The sequence below is a fragment of the Gopherus evgoodei genome, chromosome 6 (assembly GCF_007399415.2).
Source record: "Gopherus evgoodei ecotype Sinaloan lineage chromosome 6, rGopEvg1_v1.p, whole genome shotgun sequence".
NCBI classification, from domain to species: Eukaryota; Metazoa; Chordata; order Testudines; family Testudinidae; genus Gopherus; species Gopherus evgoodei.
Genome location: NC_044327.1, coordinates 85,519,337 through 85,539,454, shown reverse-complemented (window position 1 = coordinate 85,539,454; position 20,118 = coordinate 85,519,337). Strand labels below are relative to the sequence as shown.

Sequence of the window (20,118 nt, the reverse complement as noted above, 5' to 3'; positions counted from 1 at the left end):
AATAAGTGAGGTGAAGGTGATCTGTGACTAAAGAAAGGATATAAAGCTTTTCCTCTTTGTAAAGGTTTAATTGTTTTTACAAATTAAATGTCTATCCCTGAACAAGCCTCAAGTGAAAATACTATTAAATTGTTTAAGACTAAATCCATTAAATTCAAGAAAGTTCAGAATGGAATAATTTTTCTTATCTACTGTACATGAACTACTTGTGCATGAATTAAATGTTACGCACTTCAGAGAACTTGATGTGACTCTTGTACCTAGTGAATTGTAAACCTAATAATACTTCCTCTTTACTGCCTTTCTTTTTAAAGTAAAGAAACCTAGTGAGTAGGTAGGTAGGCAGGCGTGTTCTCTTGTGCCTCGTTGGCAGAGACCAGAACACTGATATGCTTTTATGTTATTAGAAACATACTTTGAACAAACTGAAAATACCTGCTTCTTTTGTGTCATTTAAAACTGATCTGTTTGTTTAATCGTAGATTCAAGTCACCAGAATTACTCTTGCATACCTACCAGGTAATTTAATGGACAAATGACTTAGATTGTCTTAGTGTGTTTTGTTCATTTGCACAATAGACATTTTCTGGGATCCTGAACATGGTGTTGGAAAACACTGACACTCTAAAAACACAAGATTTTTCACTTAATCTCAGACAAAGTACTACATTCCCTTCTGTACAGCTACTTTGTTTGAAGATCTTTTCCCTTTCAAAATAGGTAAATAGAGTTCTGAAGAAGATATCGTTCGCATTGCCAATGAGTGAGGTGTTCACATTACAAAGCAAACAGGAGGATAGAGACTCCGAAGGTGAAGAGGATGACATGACATGTGGAGACTTAGGAAATGGACTTGGTAGAAGACCTGGTGGTGTCTATGAAATGGAAGGTTTAAATGTGCACACATTTAGATCTAGGAAAGGGTCTGGTAAGATCTTCAGCCCGCTTCTGCTAAAGAGAGGGGAAGAAAGTGATGCTGCAATTTTTCACTATTCAAAATGCAATGGTTTGTATGATGTGTCCTCCAAAAAGCCTGGGATAAGTGGCATTACTAGATGCAGCCGACAAAATAGTTCTGGTAAGACTAACTTTTAGTTAATTATTTGCCCCTAAAGTTTCTCTGTTTGTGAAATTGAGAAAATAATCTACCTCACAAGAGACTTATGAAGCTTTATTCAAAATGTTTCTAAAACATTTTGAGAACCTCTAATGAAATATTTTTAAGATGTGCCTGTAATGTTTGCACAATACATTGGTAACTGATATAATCTTAAAAGTTAGTGTTGTAGTCTTTCGAGCTCATGTCATGTTACCATAAAGTTAGTCACCCTTAGCAGTCTAATAATGCTTAAGAATTTTAGTTAATGCTGCTTATATTTTCTGATACTGCTCTGCAGTGCTGAGATATTTTTATGACAAACAGAATGAAGAATATGTAGACTGTGAATTGCTGAATAAAAATGTTTATTTACATTAGACTTTGGGGAGTTGATTTAGCATAATATACACTGAACTATTGTATAAATACAGCCAAATGCATTGGACTGTAATTTCAGTTTAGTTTGAGGATGGTCTCAGATCTCCCTCCAGCCTCTTCAAATGCTATGTAGAAGCTATATTAGATTTTTCTCTTCCAGATACTGGTCCTATGACCCCTCTTTCATGAGGTCATTGAAAGTGAGGTTTGATAAAGAGATCAGGAAATAAGGGGGTGGGGGAAGAAGCAGACTAATTTTCTTTGCTTATGTTGGGGGATAGCTCGGTGGTTTGAGCGTTGGCCTGCTAAACCCAGAGCTGTAAGTTCAGTCCTTGAGGGGGCCATTTAGGGATGGAGGGAACTGTCAGGGACAGTACTTGGTCCAGCTGGTGAAGACAGGGGACTGGACTCAATGACCTTTCAAGGTTCCTTCCAGTTCTATGACATAGGCACATCTCCATATATTATTAATATTATTATTTTTTATTTCTTTAATGGAGGAATTGGAATGACACAGTCCTGTTCCACTTCCTTGTGTCTGTAAGATGCTTAAGTACATCATCCCTGAAATTATATCTAAAATTTAGTTTCCAACTAAATATCAAATATCTGTGCTTGATATTTCATTGAAATTATAGTTCAGGAACAATCTCACCCTTCAAAAGTCACTCTAAAGCATTTGAAGCTCTCTGTTTTCTCATTATTAGTGTTGAATTTTATATAAAGATGGCAATGCTGTGAATATAGTCAACTACAGTTAGTGCTTCTCTTCCCCCGCCCCCTTCAAATATCTTTTTAGTTATTCTTACTACCCCCAACTGAGTGTTTCCTCCTTTGGTATTCTAGTGACTCTGGCTCACTCATGCCCCCTCCAACATAAACCAAACTGTCCAACATAATTGCTCTTTTGTTGGTGTCAGCAGGACCAGTGTGAAATTTATGAGACTTGTCCAATCCCAGTCAATTTCACAATGCTGCTGCTTGCACCCTAAGTGATAAAAGTCTGTGCAGTGAGCTCCATGCAAGCAGAGCTTGAGCCCACATGGAACCATGCTGAATTCATTGGGCCTCTGCATAGGGGTCTACCTATGTGGAAAGGAGGTCACTGAAGGATTAGAGCATAGGCAGTTGCCCATAATACGCACCTGGAATCTGTATGAGTTGAATGCGTGGATTCAGTGTAATACTTCCTTCCGTGTACTCCTGCAAGGCTTCATGCAAGTCATCCACACTCTATGCAATTAGAGTTCTTGAACACCTGGTAGCTGGTTGTTGTCTTGTTTTTTAAATGTTGAAAACTTAAAACGCTTTTTTTCATAAATATACATCAAAAATGAAAATGCATTTGGGAGAAGAGTGTTTTTTTGGTAAAAGGAAACACTTGAAATTAATTTATTTTCTGTGTGGCTAAACTTTTCTTTTTCTAACTTTGGCTTCTTTATATGTGAAATATGGCAGACCACATAATAGATACTGTTTTCATGTATTTTGTAATTCTGTGTTATTTAGCCTTATAAAAATTACAAGGATGATAATGAATGTCTAAATGGGCTCTCCTATCAATATAAAGGTAAAGAAAACTAAAAGAATTGGGAGTTTTGTGAATATGTTGGTATCTCATCAATTTTATACAGAGTCTAATTTTGACGTGTCAAATGAAGAATTAAGACAACAACTTCGGGAGGCTATAGAGGTTAGTACTAGTCCTGAATGGGCTTCTTTTGAAATGCTTGTTTATTATAATGTAATAAAATATGTATAATGTTATTTCATTGGAAGATCTTAGAATACCCAGAACTTTTGGGTAAACATGAGTTCTGTCAATCAGAGAGCTAGCTGGAAGACTTAAAAGATTCTGTGCCCCAGGATCTATAAGCCTGAAGGTCACACCCTGTAGATTTTCCAATTTGGGAGTGCAGTGAAGAGGAAGACTCATTGTTCTAGATTCCCAAAGTGTGGAGGGCCTTACAGAGGCAATACTTCATTTAGCAGCAATCTGTTCATGACACTCTCAGTTTGAAAACTTGGATCACCAATGTGGAAGCTGGCAGGCCTATTTCAAGCCAGCTGTGTTGAAGGGACCCTGGCATGCAGAGCATAGTAAAATCTCAAGGAACATCATCAAGTTTATTAATCAAATATTGGTAAATTGGGATGCTATGATGTACGGTAGAAGGAAAAATTGTCTTTTGAATGTGTTGTGGTGCAACTTCCGTTAACTGCGGACAAACATAGGAACACAAATCTTATTACTGTCAAAGTAAAACAAATACAAAAACCAACCCTTTACATATTAGTATTGTCTTAGTAACAAGATAAACAAACCACAAAAATGAAAAGCTAAGTAAAGAGAACAAAATAGGAGTCTCCAGTTAAAGCCGTGGGATAGTAGCATTCGTTCTAGCAGAGTAAAACTATTCCAAGAGGGTATATGGATAAGAGCATAAAGCTTTGGCATAGAGAGGATATGCAAGTCAGAAACCATTCTGTTCATCATCAAACAGTGTAAAATGTGGGCCCAGTCCCTGAAGGGGCTCAACACCTGGGATTTGCTGAGTACCCTCAACTTCCACTAAATTCAGTGGGAGTTGAAGGTGTTCAGCAACTCCCAAGAGGCACTCTGTACTCAATAGGATCATTCTGCATCATGCATCTGAGAATCAGTTTGCGAGAGAGAGAGCATAATTTATTGAAATTCTCTACTTAGTCCTGCAGTTTAAACATGACATACTTCAAAGGAATGATTTGCCAAAGATTTGGTGTGTGCTGCTTCTAGAGACCAAATGTAAGGTGGAAACTAAATATAAAGCATATGTGCCTATATAGTCTAGATTGAAGGCTAAAATCACTGGATAAGAAAATTATCATTTTCTAGGAAAAGGACTACCTTTGAAACTCTAAAATACTTTAACTCTTGATTGTGTAGGGCAGGTTTGTTTATCTGCCACGTCAGCAGGTTCAGCTGATCGCGGCTCCCGCTGCCCGCAGTTCGCCGTCCCAGGCCAATGGAGGTGGTGGGAAGTGCCACGAGCCGAGGGATGTGCTGGTCGCGACTTCCGGCCACCCCCATTGGCCTGGGACGGTGAACCGCGGCCAGTGGGAGCCGCGATCAGCTGAACCTGCCGATGCGGCAGGTAAACAAACTGGCCTGGCCCACCAGGGTGCTTACCCTGGTGAACCACGTGCCAGAGGTTGCTGACCTCTGGTGTAGGGCATATACAATCATGTTCTGTACTGAATAAATCAATTGCCATTATCTGTTCAACCAATGTTTATTTTTGTCCATTTGTTTTGAGATATGCAACTGAATGGCTCTACTTGTCACCCAAGTCAGTCCTCCAAATATAGGCACATTTCAGTATCAGCTGTAACAAATGCTAGTTGTCAGTGTTGATTTTGGAGCAGAATCTAGTTCTAGCAACCAGTCAGATTTCTACCACCTACAAATCTGCAAAATGAATTTCAGCTATTAACATGACTGACTTCTTATCTTTTAACATGAACTTCGGTTAAAAGAATCCAGGACGTTTTTTTTCTGAGACCTCATGCTTAACATTGCTTTTCTCCTCTGACTCACCAAAGTTCCAAGACAGAACTTTTGTGTTTGTGTGTGTGCATTTGCCCAGAGTAGGGGCAGGTCGTTGTTGCTTGTCACCAGAAATGGAAAGGGAGCGGAGGGAGGGAGTGGTTTTTCTTTTTAACTCTTTGAAATTGCAAACTGACCTCTTTGTAAGAGGAAAAGGGAAGGTGATCCAGACATCCTAATGAGGATACAGTTGGGTAGGAGCTTTTTTACTTGGACAGCTGCTCAATTCTCGATATACAAAATAATGCTAGAATAGTATCCATACATTATATAATATCCATATACAGTTGTAGCAAAATTAAAAGAAGAAAGCAGAACAGGGCATAGTGTTCAAAATCCTGTGCCAGAATAAACACAAAACGAAAGAACTGCAGAATCCAATCATATGTTTTTAAAGTACATTTGCAGAGAATGGGAAAAATAGTAATTGTATGTATGCTGGATTATACATTTTGTTTAAATGTGTATTCTCATTAGCATTATGTCATATTGGAAACAAGCTGTAAATCATATTAATAGGTAAAGATTATCTTCTGAAGGGAGATCATTTGGTAACATAACTTGTTGAGACAAGACTGTTGTGGCTTTTACTTTAATTTTTATGTTTTTGGTTTTTTGCACTTCAGGAGGTAGAGATTTTAAAAGTAGAGCTTGAAGCATCGCAGAGACAACTTGAAGGAAAAGAAGAAGCACTTAAAATTCTGCAGAATATGGTAAGAAGTGCTTTTAAAGTACCGGCTTATTTAATAGGGTTTTAATTTAAAACATTAACTATATCTGAATATTAAAGAGCTAGCAATTATGAATACTGCTTTCTACACAGAGTTACAACTATTATTGAAAGAGGCACTGCTATAATAGCACATTGGTAGTTTAACCTTATAGGATCTATCCACTTTAGTCTGGATGCTATCTTCCTTTGACTCCTTTTACTAATGTTGCTTCTTGTGCTGTGTCTTTCATCACAAATCAGAGGTTTCTTTCAGTTCATGCCCAGATCTCTCACAAAGACAATACCTAATAACTATTAGGGTATCACTTTTTTGTATGTGTTGTGATGTTTTTGTTTACTATTCAAATCAAAGCCACCACAATCAATTCCCAAGGTTTTAGCGTAGTTACGCAATCCATTTACAGTTCTGTTAGGTCCCATCCATTTAAAATTGTTTTGGCATTGTACCGGGGTCAACGATCCAGTACCCTGGGTCCTTGAAAGTTACTTTTGTAACACAGACAGGACTTAAAAGGAAAAAAAGATCTTTTTGATTTTTTTTTCTCCAAGTTGAACATGATGTCATGGTATCCTCGCACTGAGGATACCTCTCCTGAGGAGGAACCCCAGTTACTTGGAAGAGCCAGGTAATAGTAATGGGGAATTCAATTATTAGAAATAGAGATAGTTAGGTTTGTGATGGCTGGGAGAACCACATGGTAAATTGCCTTCTGGGTGCAAAGGTTTCAAGTATCATGAGACAGCTAGACAGACTTATATGCAGGGGAGGAGCCAGTAGTTATGGTACATGTAGGTTCAGTGACATAGGGAAAGGAAAGAAAGAGGTCCTGGAGGCCAAATTTAGGCTGCTAGGTAAGAGATTGAAGTGCAGGACTTCCCTGATAGCATTCTCTGAAATGCTTCCAGTTCCACACACAGGGCCAGAAAGTCAGGTAAAACCGTAGGGTCTCAATGCATGGATGAGACAATTGTGTAGGAAGGAGAGTTTTAGGTTTATTAGGAACTGGGGAACCTCTTGGGAAAAGAACAGAATTATCAGACACACAGATAAACACAATATTTTGGGAAGAATCAACATGGCTTTTGTAAAAGGAAATCATGTCTCACCTATCTTTTTAGAATTCTTTGATGGTGTCAACAAGCATGTGGACAAGGGATGATTCAGTTGATATAGCGTACCTGGACTTTCAGAAAGCCTTTGACATGGTCCCTCACCAAAGACTCTTAAGCAGACTAAGCAGTCATGGGATAAGAAGGAAGGTCCCCTCATGGATCAGTAACTAGTTAAAAAATAGGAAACAACGGGTGGGAATAAATGGTCAGTTTTTGCAATTGGGAGAGGCAAATAGTGAAGTTCCCCAAGGATCTGTGCTGGGACCAGTGCTGTTCAACATATTCATAAATGATCTGGAAAAGTGGGTGATCAGTGAGGTGGCAAAATTTGCAGATGATACAAAATTGCTCCAGATAATTAAATCCAGAACTTACTGAAGAGTTGCAAAGGGTTCTCACAAAACTGGGTGACTGGCAACAAAATGGCAGATGAAATTCAGTGTTGGTAAGTGTAAAGTAATACACATTGGAAAAAATAATTCCAACTATGAATTCAAAATGATGGGTTCTAAATTAGCTGTTATCACCCATTCAATGTGCAGCAGCAGTCAAAAAATCTAATGGAATGTAGGGAACCACTAGGAAAGAGAGAAATAAAAAAAACAGAAAATATCATGAATTTATATAGTGGTATGATATGATCACACCTTAAATATTGCATTTAGTTCTGGTTGCCCCATCTCAAAAAAGATATATCAGAACTGGAAAAGGTATGAAGAACGGCAACAAAAATGATTAGTGGTATGGAATAGCTTCTATAGAAGTAGATATTAAGAAGTCTGGGACTGTTCATCATAGGAAAGAGACAACTAAGGAGTGATACAATAGAGGTCTTTACCCCTGAACATAACACAGGAACAAGGGATCACCCAATGAAATTCATATGCAGCAGGTTTAAAACAAACATAAGGAAATACTTCTTCACACAATGTACACTCAACCTGTGGAGCTTATTGTCTGGGATGCTATGAAAGCCAAAGATATAGCTGGTTTCAAAAAAGAATTAGTTAAGATCACGGTCAGGGACAGAACCCCATGCTCCAGGTGTCCCTAAACTGCCAAGTGCCAGAAGCTGGGACTGTATGACAGGATGAATCATTTGAAATTACTGTCTTCTGTTCAGTTCCCTTTGAAGTATCTGGCACTGGGCACTGTAAGAAGACAGGCTACTGTGCTTTGATGGACCATTGGTCTGACCCATTATAGCCATTTCTATGTTCTTGAAATGCTATTAAACTTTAAAAATAGCAATGACTAGCAGGAGTTGAAACACAGCTGTGGTTTGCAGCCCAGCTATTGAAAGTTTAACATCTTGAATACTAAAACCACTAGGATTTTTGTAATCAGTTTAAATGTAAATTTAATTTAAAGAGTTTTCTTTTTCTTCCTTATGAGTCTGTTGATATGAGGAAGTGTATGTGACTTAAACCCTCAGTAAGGAATTGCATTCACAACTCTGACCCACAAATTTTTCTTTTTTTATAGATAGTGCTATATCAGTCTACTTAAGTTTTTAAGAAATGGTTGCTCCTTGTCATGAAAGCAAAATCTGGCTTTTGGAGTCTATAAAACCTATGATCAAGAAGAGCTCCCTTTGGTTCACAGGTGCCAACATTTGTCACCAGTGAGCAGGTTAATTTTGTTTGTTAAATACCTAATCTGTCCATGAGTCTCCACACTCATGTTCTGGGAACTGAAAACCAGTCTGAGGTTCTGCGCTTTCTACATTCTGCCCTTAATTAGTGCCAAAAAGAACAGCTGAGCCGAGGGACTAATGACAGACTTAAAGTTTGGTCTTTCAGAAATAGGGCTTGATATACCAGCTTTCCAAAAGTGTATGTTGGTTAGTTCTAACCTTTACAGGTTGTGAGATGTCAAACCTTAAAATCATATTATTCTAATTTCTATCTTGCTTCCCCTGCCCCTCTTTCTTCCAATAGCTGCTAGAGCTTACAATTCTTTATACCACCTGTAAGGGTACGTCTACACTACCTGCCGGATTGGCGGGTAGTGGTCGATCTATCGGGGATCAATTTATTGAGTCTAGTGTAGACGCGATAAATCGATCCCCAGTCGCTCTGCCGTCAACTCCTGTACACCACCGTGGCGAGAGGCGGAAGCGGAGTCGATGGAGGAGTGGCGGCAGTTGACCCTGCGCCATGAGGACGCGAGGTAAGTCGATCTAAGATATGTCAGCTTCAGCTACGCTATTCTCGTAGCTGAAGTTGTGTATCTTAGGTCGATTTCCCCTCCCCCTACCCCAGTGTAGACCAGACAGGACGTAAAATGATACATTAATTTAGTTATATAATACTGTTAGATTTGTCTATATGATCTTGTTGTTGTTCATCTTTTTCACAGACAGTGTTTAATAAAGCCACCAGTCATACAAAAGCAATGCTTCAAAAAACTGAGGAACAAAAGAGAGGTTTAGAAAAGGTAAGGGTGCAGTTTTCTCGTCTCTGCAAAATCATACTAATATCATAGTGGCTTTATTCCTTGTAATTTGTGATGCTAAACCAATAATTTAGGATTTATTCTGAACTGACAAAGGTGGTCCCTCTGTCTTTGAATATAATACATATCTGACTTTATTTCAGTTTTAGGTTTTGCTGACAGAAGCCTCATCCCACTTAACTTTAAGGAGACAATGTTAACATATCACATTTATGTCTGAATGTTAGTACCTTCTATGTACAAATAATTCTTAAGATTGCTATGTTGAAAAGACAGAAAAAATAATGTTTTTCAACTTGTTCACTTTGTGCATTTGACAGCACTTTGTTTATAGGCTGGGATTTTCAAAGGAACTTAAGAGAGTTAGGTTTCTAACTCTCCAATTTTAGTGATTTTTTTCTCTAATTTTTTATGAGTGGATGGGTGGCTTTTTCACACACAGAAGCAAGGTGGGGGAGAGACATTCCGAGACTAGGAATATAAATGTAGATCCATTAGAAACTGGTGGAGGTCGTTGAGGGCAAGTATAATAATTGAAATTATTTTAACTTGTTTTTTTTTAAGACTTGAACTTGTATCTCTAATCAAATGTTAGACTGTCAGCTGTCTGTCTTTCTAAGGAGCATTACTGCAATGTTATGCTTGGTTCTGAGCCTTTAAGATGTCCAATACATGGGCATTTTTCAGATATACAAGTGGGATTTAGACAAGTACAAAAGATTACATTGAAATATGGACACAGAATTCCCTTTTATCTGGCAATTAAGTACTGCCTAAGTGAACACTCAATGTGAATTTATAGTGTAATATGCCACAAAGAGGCAGTTTTTCCTGCTGAATAAGACATAGGGATTACATGAATGCATGTGGAGAATGTCTGGCCCAACTGCCTCAACACATGGAATCCATCCTGAAGACCAGTCCACATTGCAAATAAAACTGGGTTGTAGCACCTGGCTACCACACTTAAAATTTGTAGTATAGATAGGACAGTGGAAATACCTACAGCCTTAGTACAGTTATTGGATACAGTGAAGTTTCCTTGTACACTATAATTGTAGTTGGATTGGGAGAAAAAGATGTTATAACCAGGTTCTCAGACTCAATTGTACTTGGATCTAAAGCTGTTAATAGTGCCACTTCTAATACGAGAAAACCTGCTTCTCCTCTTCATCTATTATTAGGGTGACCAGACAGCAAATGTGAAAAATTGGGATGGGGGTGGGGGGCAATAGGAGCCTATATAAGAAAAAGACTCAAAAATCAGGACTGTCCCTATAAAATCAGGACATCTGGTCACCCTATCTACTATATACTGTTGTGTGGTGAGGCAAAGGGATTACTTGGAATGATAGCATGTTAGAAGGAGGATAATCACTTGATCTCTCTCCCAATATGGAACTATTACTCAAAAGTAGCTAACACCATCAGTTTCTCCATTACACTGACATTTTGGAGAATTTTCCTTCAAAAAGGTGAGTGTAGAACAAGGTACCTTACTGCAGTGTTACCATGAGATAGTGTCACAGGACAACTTTACCATTATCCCCTTGAGCGTAGCCTAATGTATTTAAGAAAAACACACCTCTTGTGTCCTCAGTGGAAGATTGTTGCTAACTGCCACCACTGCAGAGAAACTGTGACAGATTTTCATAGTAAAACAATTAAAGCAGAGTGGGAATTTTTCAATATGTATCTAACAGTGTGCCATCTGTCAAGTATTAATTTTAATTGCTACATCCTGACAGGTCAGATTTCTACACATACTGATATTCTTCATATAAATAATTTCAACTTGATATTCTTTGTGCAGATAGCAGCTTACTGTTAGTATGGGAAACTCCCATAGGAGAAACTGTCTAATGTCAAAAAGGCTCATTTTAGATGTATGAGTATTGAAAAGAACACTTATTGTGAAGGGAAAGAGGTCCTTAAAGAAACCATGGCATAATATCCATGCACTTTTGGACAGCCCAAACTATTAGTTAGTTTAACCTTGTGTCTGAAAAGGAATCTGTTGGGTTTTTGTTTTGTTCTCCCCCAACCACTCAGTTAGTGGGCATCACCCAAGAAAAATAACCATACAGAATGTCTTAACCTAAAAAGGTAATAGGAACTTGTGACACATGGACTTCAGAAGCCCCAGCAGTTTGTAGTCTGCTTTTAAACTCTTCAGAGGATCCCTCTTAAACTCTTCAGGTGAAATCCTGGTCCCACTGAAGTCAGTGGCAAAACTCCCAGTAACCTCACTGGAGCTGGGATGTTCCTTTCTGTGAACACTTGTCTTCACACAAACTTCCACCTGTTTTAATTAAATTGTTCACTGGTGTGAGCGCTCTTATTCCAGTTTAAGAGTGTCTTATTTTAGTTTAGCTTAAATCTGTTCTAAACTAAACCAAAATAAACCAGACTTGCACCAGTTTAACTAAATCCATTTAAAATCACACCTTAAACCAATGCAGCTCTGTGTACAGACAATCCTGTAGTCCGAGGTTTCTCAAATAGGGGTTGCCGCTTGTGTAGGGAAAGCCCCTGGCAGGCCACGCAGGTGTGTTTACCTGCCCCGTCCACAGGTCCAGCCGATCGCGGCTCCCACTGGCCATGGATTGCTGCTCCTGGCCAATAGGAGCTGCTGGAAGTGATGTGGGCCGAGGGACATACTGGCCGCTGCTTCCAGCAGCTCCCATTGTCCTGGAGCAGTGATCTGCAGCCAGTTTGAGCCGCAATCGGCCTGACCTGCGGATGGGGCAGGTAAACACACTGGCCCGGCCTGCCAGGGGCTTTCCCTACACATGCGGCAACCCCTGTTTGAGAAGCCTGCTGTAGTCTGTCGCATTGCCCTCCAACTATGTTCAGAGAAAAGAACAAGCTAATACCATGTTGTAAATCCTGATAAATATTCCAGCAGTTTGTCACCAAATCTGGAGGCTGCCTACAGATTCTTTCCACAGTTTTTATCTAGATCTGTTAATTTTTTTAATCTTCTTTATAGTTAATTTTAACAAGTCATGTAAAATTACCAATTAAGTATTTTTTAAAGACCGCTTTAATTTAAAGAGAACTGTTAGTTGGCTGAGTAACAGAGTGAAACTGAACTCTGATACTAGGGAAAGCAGAAACAAGAGTTTCCTTGGATAAAAAGTCTGGAACATGGACAATTTTTTTTTTTTTAAACAAAATGTTGTGGTGCTCTAGACTCATTCCTGTAATTAACTGTTGTTGTTTTTTCTTCTTAGGAAATAAATGCTTTGCGATGGGAAATTGAATTTGATCAAGAACGGTTTAAAAACATAGAGGAGGCATGGACAGAAAAATGTGACAGGTATTTAAATCCAATTGTGGAATCTCTTTTGATTTTTAAATATCTTGTTGACTCTTGCGTGAAGTTTTTCTAATGTCATCTGCATGCCCCAATGTACCAGATTTTCTGGTTCTTCATGTTAATTTCCTTGTGGATCTCAGAAAGTATTTAACATTCACCAATATGCTAGACATGTCAGTTTTTAAGTATTGAGCACTAAAGTTGATAACTCACAATTCTTTACTCTTGTTTGAAGAGTATATGTTAAGCGGCTTTGCTGATTTGAGCTTTCAATTCAATCTGTCTTTCCTTATGTTAACCAACTGGTACAGGACTATTTATAAGCTAACATTTGATTTAATGAGGTGTAGAAAATAATGCTGGTGTGGCATGCATGCATATAGTAGTATCAAACAATGGTTAATGATATTTTTGTTTTGTACACTATAGCCACGAGTAAGAGTGTGCTCAAGAGAAATGTGATATTATCACTTGCCCCACATTTAAATAAATATTGCTTTTTGACTGACAGCAGCTGTTACTTGTTGAGTATGTAGGACAACCAAAAACACTGAATTAGTAACACAATAACAGACACTGAGAGTACTAACAAGCAGTCTCCCAGCACACTTTTTCTTTTGATTATTTAAAGACATGAGTAACTTCTCTGAAGTCCAAACAGCAGAATTTCAATTATTTCAGTGAAGATTATTTTATATTTTTTAAAAACACACCTAGAACCAAGGAATAAGTACATATACGTTAGTTGATTATTATGTATTTGTTATGTATTGCAAATTATCAGCTTTTTCCTAGTCATCTAACCTATCAGGATTATCAGCAAATGCTCTTTAAAAACACCTACACCCTCTTAATTCATCTTCTCTTCTTGAAAGCTTGGGTATAATGAATAGACCTTTTTGGCATGTCCTGAAGGTCATACTCTGCCTTTGTCCAGCTAATGATGAAGGAAGTTCCAGCATTAAGGGCTTCTTATAGAAGGGCTTGCTATCACACCCTTTCCATTTAAATCATGAGTGCATAAATGTGAGCCCTTCAGCTGAATGTTGTGGAATCACACAAAAAGAGGGCCAGGAAAAAAACCGGTATATCGGTACTCTGTTAATGCTTAAAATTGCATATGAGAGGAACTTGTGTGCTGGCTAGCAAGAGTTGCTGAGTAGGCTAGAATAAAGTTTGATTTGAAACCGAAATTGAGAAACAGTTTTAGAAAGCTGCAATAATTCAAGAGCTCAATCAATTTTTCAAAAGGTTTTCTGATCCCTGAGACAACAAGATAAGTGTGGGTCTTTTGCCTTTAAGATGTATATTTAAAGGAAGAGATTTCAGTCCACCAGTTAACAGTTTAAAAAAAACAAACAAAAAACCCCTCATGAGATGTAACTAAGTGTATTTTAATAAAAACTCCAGAGATGTTTTATTAATACAATATCAGAAAAAAAGTATGGAAAAAAGGCTTATGTTCCTTTCTCTTCCAGGAACAGGAAATATTTAAATGCAAGGTGAAGTGCATTACATTTTGATGTACTCAAGAATTAAAAGAACAGATGTATTTTAGAACCATACTTAAGGAAATAGGAAGTTTGCACTGTATGCTAAGGACAAAGCCATATTTTAACAGACAAATGTGCCCCATAAAATCACTGTATTTTAAATTTTAATGGACATTATGGATTGTCTAACAAATATTTCAAAGTACCATAATTACCGTATATACTTGATCATAAACTGATTCATTTATAAGCCGACCCCCCCAAGATGGATAAGTAAAAATGGCAAATTTTTATGACCCATTCATAAACTGACCCTATAATTCAGGGGTCGGCAAACTTTGGCTCCTGGCCCATCAGAATAAGCCACTGGCAGGCCGAGACTGTTTGTTTACCTTGAGCGTCCTCAGGCACAGAGGTAAATCTAACTAAACAAAAGGTCCTGGCCCACCAGCAGCTTACCCTGATGGACCAGGACATCGATGGGGGGCGGGGAAGGTGGGGGTCAAGAGAGTAACCCCTGTGACCACCCCCCACGTGACTCCACCCCTACCCCGGGACCTCCCCACATGACCCCTCCCTGTCCAATCCCTAGCCCAGGACACCCACACTCTCCCCATCTCATCCCTTCCCACCTTACCTGAGGCGGGCTGGGGGAGGATGTCTCTGGCCTGGTCAGAGCTGCTCTAGCAGGCCAGGTGGTGTGACTGCAGCCTGCTCCGGTGGGCTGGGCAGTACGGCCACAGCCTGCCAGCCCTGGAGCTGCAGCTGCTTCAGAGGCTGGAGGATGAGCAGTGTGGCCAGAAGAGGAGAGACTCTGACCCCGCCTCTTCCCTTCTGGCTCTGCTACCTCTCCTTGCCCCCTCCGTTTGGGGTGCGGCTGTGTCCCACTTCTCCCCCTCTCTATACCCGTTCATAAGCCGACCCCCTTCTCTGATGCTTACCTTTTTTACTAAAAAAATTCGGCTTATGAACGAGTATATACGGTATGTATTTTGTACATAATTTTTAATGACTGTTCCCCATGACAATATATTATCTTCCTGAACTTGAGAGAAAATGGTGTTTTTCAGGTATCTTATGTTCCATTTTACTTGTTTGAAATTTTCAAAATGTTTCTTAATTGCAAAGGCTTTGAATATGCACTTTTGCCTTTTTTTTAAATGTTTCTTTTTGTGTTTGTTATATAATGGGCGGTACACTAAATATTATTAGCAGAATCTCCCACGAAGAATCATTGACTGTTGAAGGGACATTATCAGCTTAATATCTAGCTGTTGGATTTTTTTCTTAAGAGTAAAAAGTAGTTTCAGGTTCTATATTTGCTATTTGTACCAACCCTCTGCTAGTTTTTGTAATTTTATGATGCAGTATCTTCCATTTCTTGTACGTGTTTTTTTCTCTTTCTGTTGCTGTGAGAAATCTTCACAAACAAAAGAGGAAACTGATTACACACACAGGGAATGTCTTCACTGCGGGAGTGAGTCGACCTAAGTGAATAACATAGCTGGAGTCGATGTAGCTTAGGTCAATTTACCCCTGTGTCTTCCCTGTGCTGCATTGACGGGAGACGCTCTCTAGTTGACTTCCTTTACTCTTCTCAGAGAGCTGGAGTACCGGGGTCGACTGGTGTGTGCTTTGCCATCGATTTAGTGGGTCTTCACTAGACCCACTAAATCAATCCCTGATACATCAATTGCAGCAGCGTGGATCTCTCAGGTAGTGAAGACCAGCCCACAGTCTTGTCAGAGGCACAGAGTAAGCAAATTGAAAAAAATAAAGCAGGTGGATTTTTCTCTAATCTTTCAGTAATTCTAATTGCTACATATAGAAAAGCTAAGGAAAACATTTTAAGACACAAGTGATTTTAACTTGAGTCAGTTTTTAAATAACTATTTCAAAGCTAAAACAATCTGTGTTTGTTTCCAACTTCTGCAGGATATACTGTGAAAATGCAGCCCTTAAGGAAACATTGAAACTCAGAACAGATGAAGTTAGAACTCTTAAATCTGAAAATGCAAGTAAGCAAACACTGCATTGCTCAATACTTTTCCCTTTTAAAAAGTACTGTTTTTAATGAGAGACAAGATAGATGAGGTAATATATTTTATTGGGCCAACTTCTGTTGATGAAATGGACAGCTTCACAGAGTTCTTTGGGTCTTAGCAATGTAATGAGTGTCTAAATACAAGTTGGAAGAGATTGTTAAGCATAAGGGGTTTGTTGTATTAATTTAATTGGAATATATGGGCCAAAGGTGTTAACATTGTTTAATGTTGGACAAAGACTATGTTAAACAAGATTCGGGGTTTGTTGTACAGAAATCGTAGCCTGCTTAGTACCATGGCAAACACATTATTAAACATCCTTTTAGAAGGAAAATCTCTTTGTTTGACAAACTCTTAGATGGTATTAAATATGGTAATGACTGTCCTTTTCAGGAAAAGAGAAGAAGTTACTTGAGGTGGGCTACAGCTATTGTAAGTCTGATTCCATTTCATCCCAGATGGTGTTTGGGATGCAGCTTGAGCTCATAGGGGTGATGATGTTATTCAGGTCCCTTTCTTCAGCCTGGTCTGGTCAGGACCAGGATCCTGGATTCATCAGGATGATAAAAACTCATGGTCCCAGGAAATGGGGACGTATGCCAGCATGATGGCAAAGATTGCTCCTGGAGTGTCACAAAAGAGGTTTATTTTACTTTACGAGCCAACACATTGTTATTCAGTGATGTCTACATGTTCATCTGATCTTGCTTTGTTTAACTTTGGATCTGGAAATCTTCTTTAGCAGCTGATGTCTGGAGATACCATCTTAAGCCAGATGTGGCTTACAAAATTTTTCATTCATTTCAACTTACTTTCATAACTGTGACTTCAGGATGTACTGATATTTTACATAATATAATAAGAAGTGGGATGTGTCCATGTGCGAGAGACACACACTCACTATCTCCTTTAAAAATGTGACTCTTTGCCGTTCATTACTTGAGCATTGTTCTCTAGCAACCTGTTGGAGCATCACTGACGTATTTGTGCTGGGTCAGAGGATATTCATCTTTAGTAATAGAGCCCCATCTTTGTTGTCTTTGCCTTTTTCTTCTCGGTTCTACTGGCCTTTCAGAGCTGGGGTATTTTCTCAGAGATGGGGAAGACAGGAGGGAACGATAGGTTGAGTGTAGACTTGAAATTCATGTTAGATGTATGATTTGACTGTTAAAATATTTTCTTCCATGCTGGTAGTTTATTTTAGTTGCCACTCTTTGCATTAAAATAATGAAGTAGGGCACTCTGAATGAGCTTACAATGAGGTAACTTTTAAAAAAAGAATCATTGTGTCTTTTCCATCATGATCAGTAGCAAAACATAACTAAGAAAAGTGAGTTTATTTAAAAAAGTGAAACTAACTTGATTTTTTTCTTTGTACACACATTTTGTAGACAAGAAAAATAAAATGGACAGTTTATCTTGTCTTCAGCAGCGAGATGTTTCATAGTGATCCGAATCAGATTGTTTCAGCTGCTTTATTCAAAGACCTTATTGGGGAAGAAAGTGAGAGGTGTATTATTCAGAAAAAAACAAGCAACAGCATAATAATAGAATTGTTGAAATGGAGTGTGAAATAAAACATGGTGATTTATATTAAGCAGATACTGGAAGTAATTGCTATGGAAGCTAGAGTAGAAATACATTAAAAACTGAAGAAATAAGATGTTAATAAAATGAGGTTCATCAGTTTCACTTGAGAAGAAATCTGGTGTCTAAGTATAGAATGTTAGAATACTGATGATAAAATATTATATTTTTTATTAAATATGATTTTTATCCCAAAGAATCCTGAAGTATTTCACAAATTATAACAGCACTAAAATACGGCCACTTCAGGTGTGGAGGGAAACTACTATCCTGCTCCCTGTACAACAGTGGAGAAATGGAACATTTGGCTAAGAAAGCCAGGGCAAACTCCTGCTGTTAGGAAAATTACTATGAGATAGTAAGGACCATATAGGACAAGGACTTTTAATTTTTAATATCTGAACTTTAGGTTCTGTAGCAGGGTGGACCCCTGCTCCTGCCTGAGAGGTTTAAAAAGCCACCTGGCAGGGCTTGAAAGCTGCAGCTCTAAAAGCTGGGTTGACTGGGGAAGTGGCCGCAGCTGGGCCACACCCCAATCAGGCCACAGCTGGCCCCTGTAAAAGGCTGTGAGCCAGGAGCCTGCTCACTCTCCCTCTGGCTGTAGAGGGAGAAGGGCCTGGCTGCAAGGAGCTAGACACAAGGTACCTGGGTGGAGCAGGGCTGGGGAAAGGCAGAGGAGCTGCAGAGCTCCTACCTGGAAAGCCCCAGGCTGCGGCCTAGCATTAGGCCAAGAGGTATTGGGGGTTGCAGGGGGCAGCCCAGGGATAGGCAAAGGCAGCAGGTCCAAACCCCTTTGCTGATGAGGAGTGGCTTATACTGCAGTCTGCCCCAGCGAACAGGGGCTAGATGGAGACTGGGCAGTAGCCAATACTGAGGCAAAGTGGGATAGTGGGGTGGGGGCTCCCCTGGGAAGGGGAGTCCCAGTGAAAGGAGCACTGAGGTCCTGGGAGGGACATGGGGCCAGTAGCTGGAAGGCAGATCACTGGCCTACAGAAGGTGCTCCGGGCTGGCAGTGAGCTAATTCCCCAGGACAACCAGCAAGAGGTGCCGCAGGGGTGAGTCCACTCATCTACAGGTTCCCATAGCATATAGTGTAGGATACTCAACTTATTTACCTTAGAACAGAGGTTCCTAAACTGTGGTCTGTAGAGAGCTGGTTGAATCATACGATGCAAGCACCTCCCCTTATTTGTAGCTACAAAATTGCTTTAAAAGACCACTAAAAATAAATTAATATTTTCCTAGTATTACTTTTTGAACTAGGCAATTATAATTGTAAATGGAAAGAGAGGTGGTCATATGGTGTTGAATGGAAGGAGAGGGGATATGAGATATCATCTCTATTAAAATATGGTCCACACTGAAAGAACATTAGACTTTCTTCCTTAGAAGAAGCAAGGAATTTGAGCCTCTGGTTCTAGGGAGTCTAGGTATTCCAAACCTGATGCTTAAACGGTTAAACTAATCTCTCAATTAAATGGAAAAAACTTTAACACAGAGTTAAGGATGCCTGGTGATACCTTGTGTCCTTCCAGAATGTCAAGTTCAGCAAAACTCAAATTTTGGAAAACCAGGAAATAGAGTTAAGATAAACACCCATGCAACCTTAACTCTGTCCCACTGGAGCTGGCAGTAACTCCTGAGAATTATGTGTATGCACTCCAGCTGCATTCAGTATGTTAAGTGTAGCTGTACTGAGAATGGTGAAGGAATAAGTTGGAGCAGCTTAGAAGAGCTGTAATTGTGATATGAGGAGATCTGGGGATTTGTTTGAGGAGCATCATAGAGCTGTGATTGTGATATGAGGAGATGTGGGTCAGAGTCCCCTCATATGTGTTTTCAAAGGAAAGAGGTGCATATATACCTTGAAGTTCCAGTCTGCATCATTTCAATACAGAATTGTGTAGGTTGCATCAGTAGCAGGATACTGGGATTTTCTTGCCATAGGTATTGTCAGTAGTGAGCTGGGATATAAAAGAAGTCTGTGGATTTAATGATGGGTAGGTGAAAGTATAGGTTGGGTTGTATCCTGTGTGCAAATGTCAAGTGGTTGTAAAAGAAGAGGAAGTGGCTGTTAGTTTTACAAGTGTGGTATTTTTTCAGGGGAGTAGGCTCAGTGTCTGAGCATAGGAGAAGTGCAGATAGTGCCTGTTCTATATTTCCTGGTTTTCAGAACTTTGAGTTTGCTGAACTTGATGTTCTGGAAGGGTGCAAGCTATCAGCGGGCAACCTTAACTCTGTGTTGGTAAATTAAATAACAAAACTTTATTAACTTTTTTTAAAAAACAGTAGGCGTTAATGGTCA

General features: G+C 39.2%; 1 protein-coding gene across 4 annotated transcripts in view; it reads left to right on the top strand.

Moving 5' to 3' along the window:
* The window catches only part of CCDC125 (coiled-coil domain containing 125), a 39,668-nt gene that overhangs the window by 3,111 nt on the left and 16,439 nt on the right, over positions 1 to 20,118 (top strand). The window contains exons 2-9 of one of the 4 annotated variants that reach the window (XM_030567557.1): positions 483 to 519; positions 721 to 1,078; positions 3,112 to 3,170; positions 5,690 to 5,776; positions 9,271 to 9,348; positions 12,603 to 12,688; positions 16,117 to 16,199; positions 16,620 to 16,658. In XM_030567557.1, coding sequence (XP_030423417.1) covers positions 760 to 1,078; positions 3,112 to 3,170; positions 5,690 to 5,776; positions 9,271 to 9,348; positions 12,603 to 12,688; positions 16,117 to 16,199; positions 16,620 to 16,658 — 751 coding nt within the window. In that variant the 5' untranslated portion in view covers positions 483 to 519; positions 721 to 759. The remainder of the gene's footprint in view (positions 1 to 482; positions 520 to 720; positions 1,079 to 3,111; positions 3,171 to 5,689; positions 5,777 to 9,270; positions 9,349 to 12,602; positions 12,689 to 16,116; positions 16,200 to 16,619; positions 16,659 to 20,118) is intronic. The other 3 variants (XM_030567560.1, XM_030567559.1, XM_030567558.1) reach the window with 3 other exon arrangements.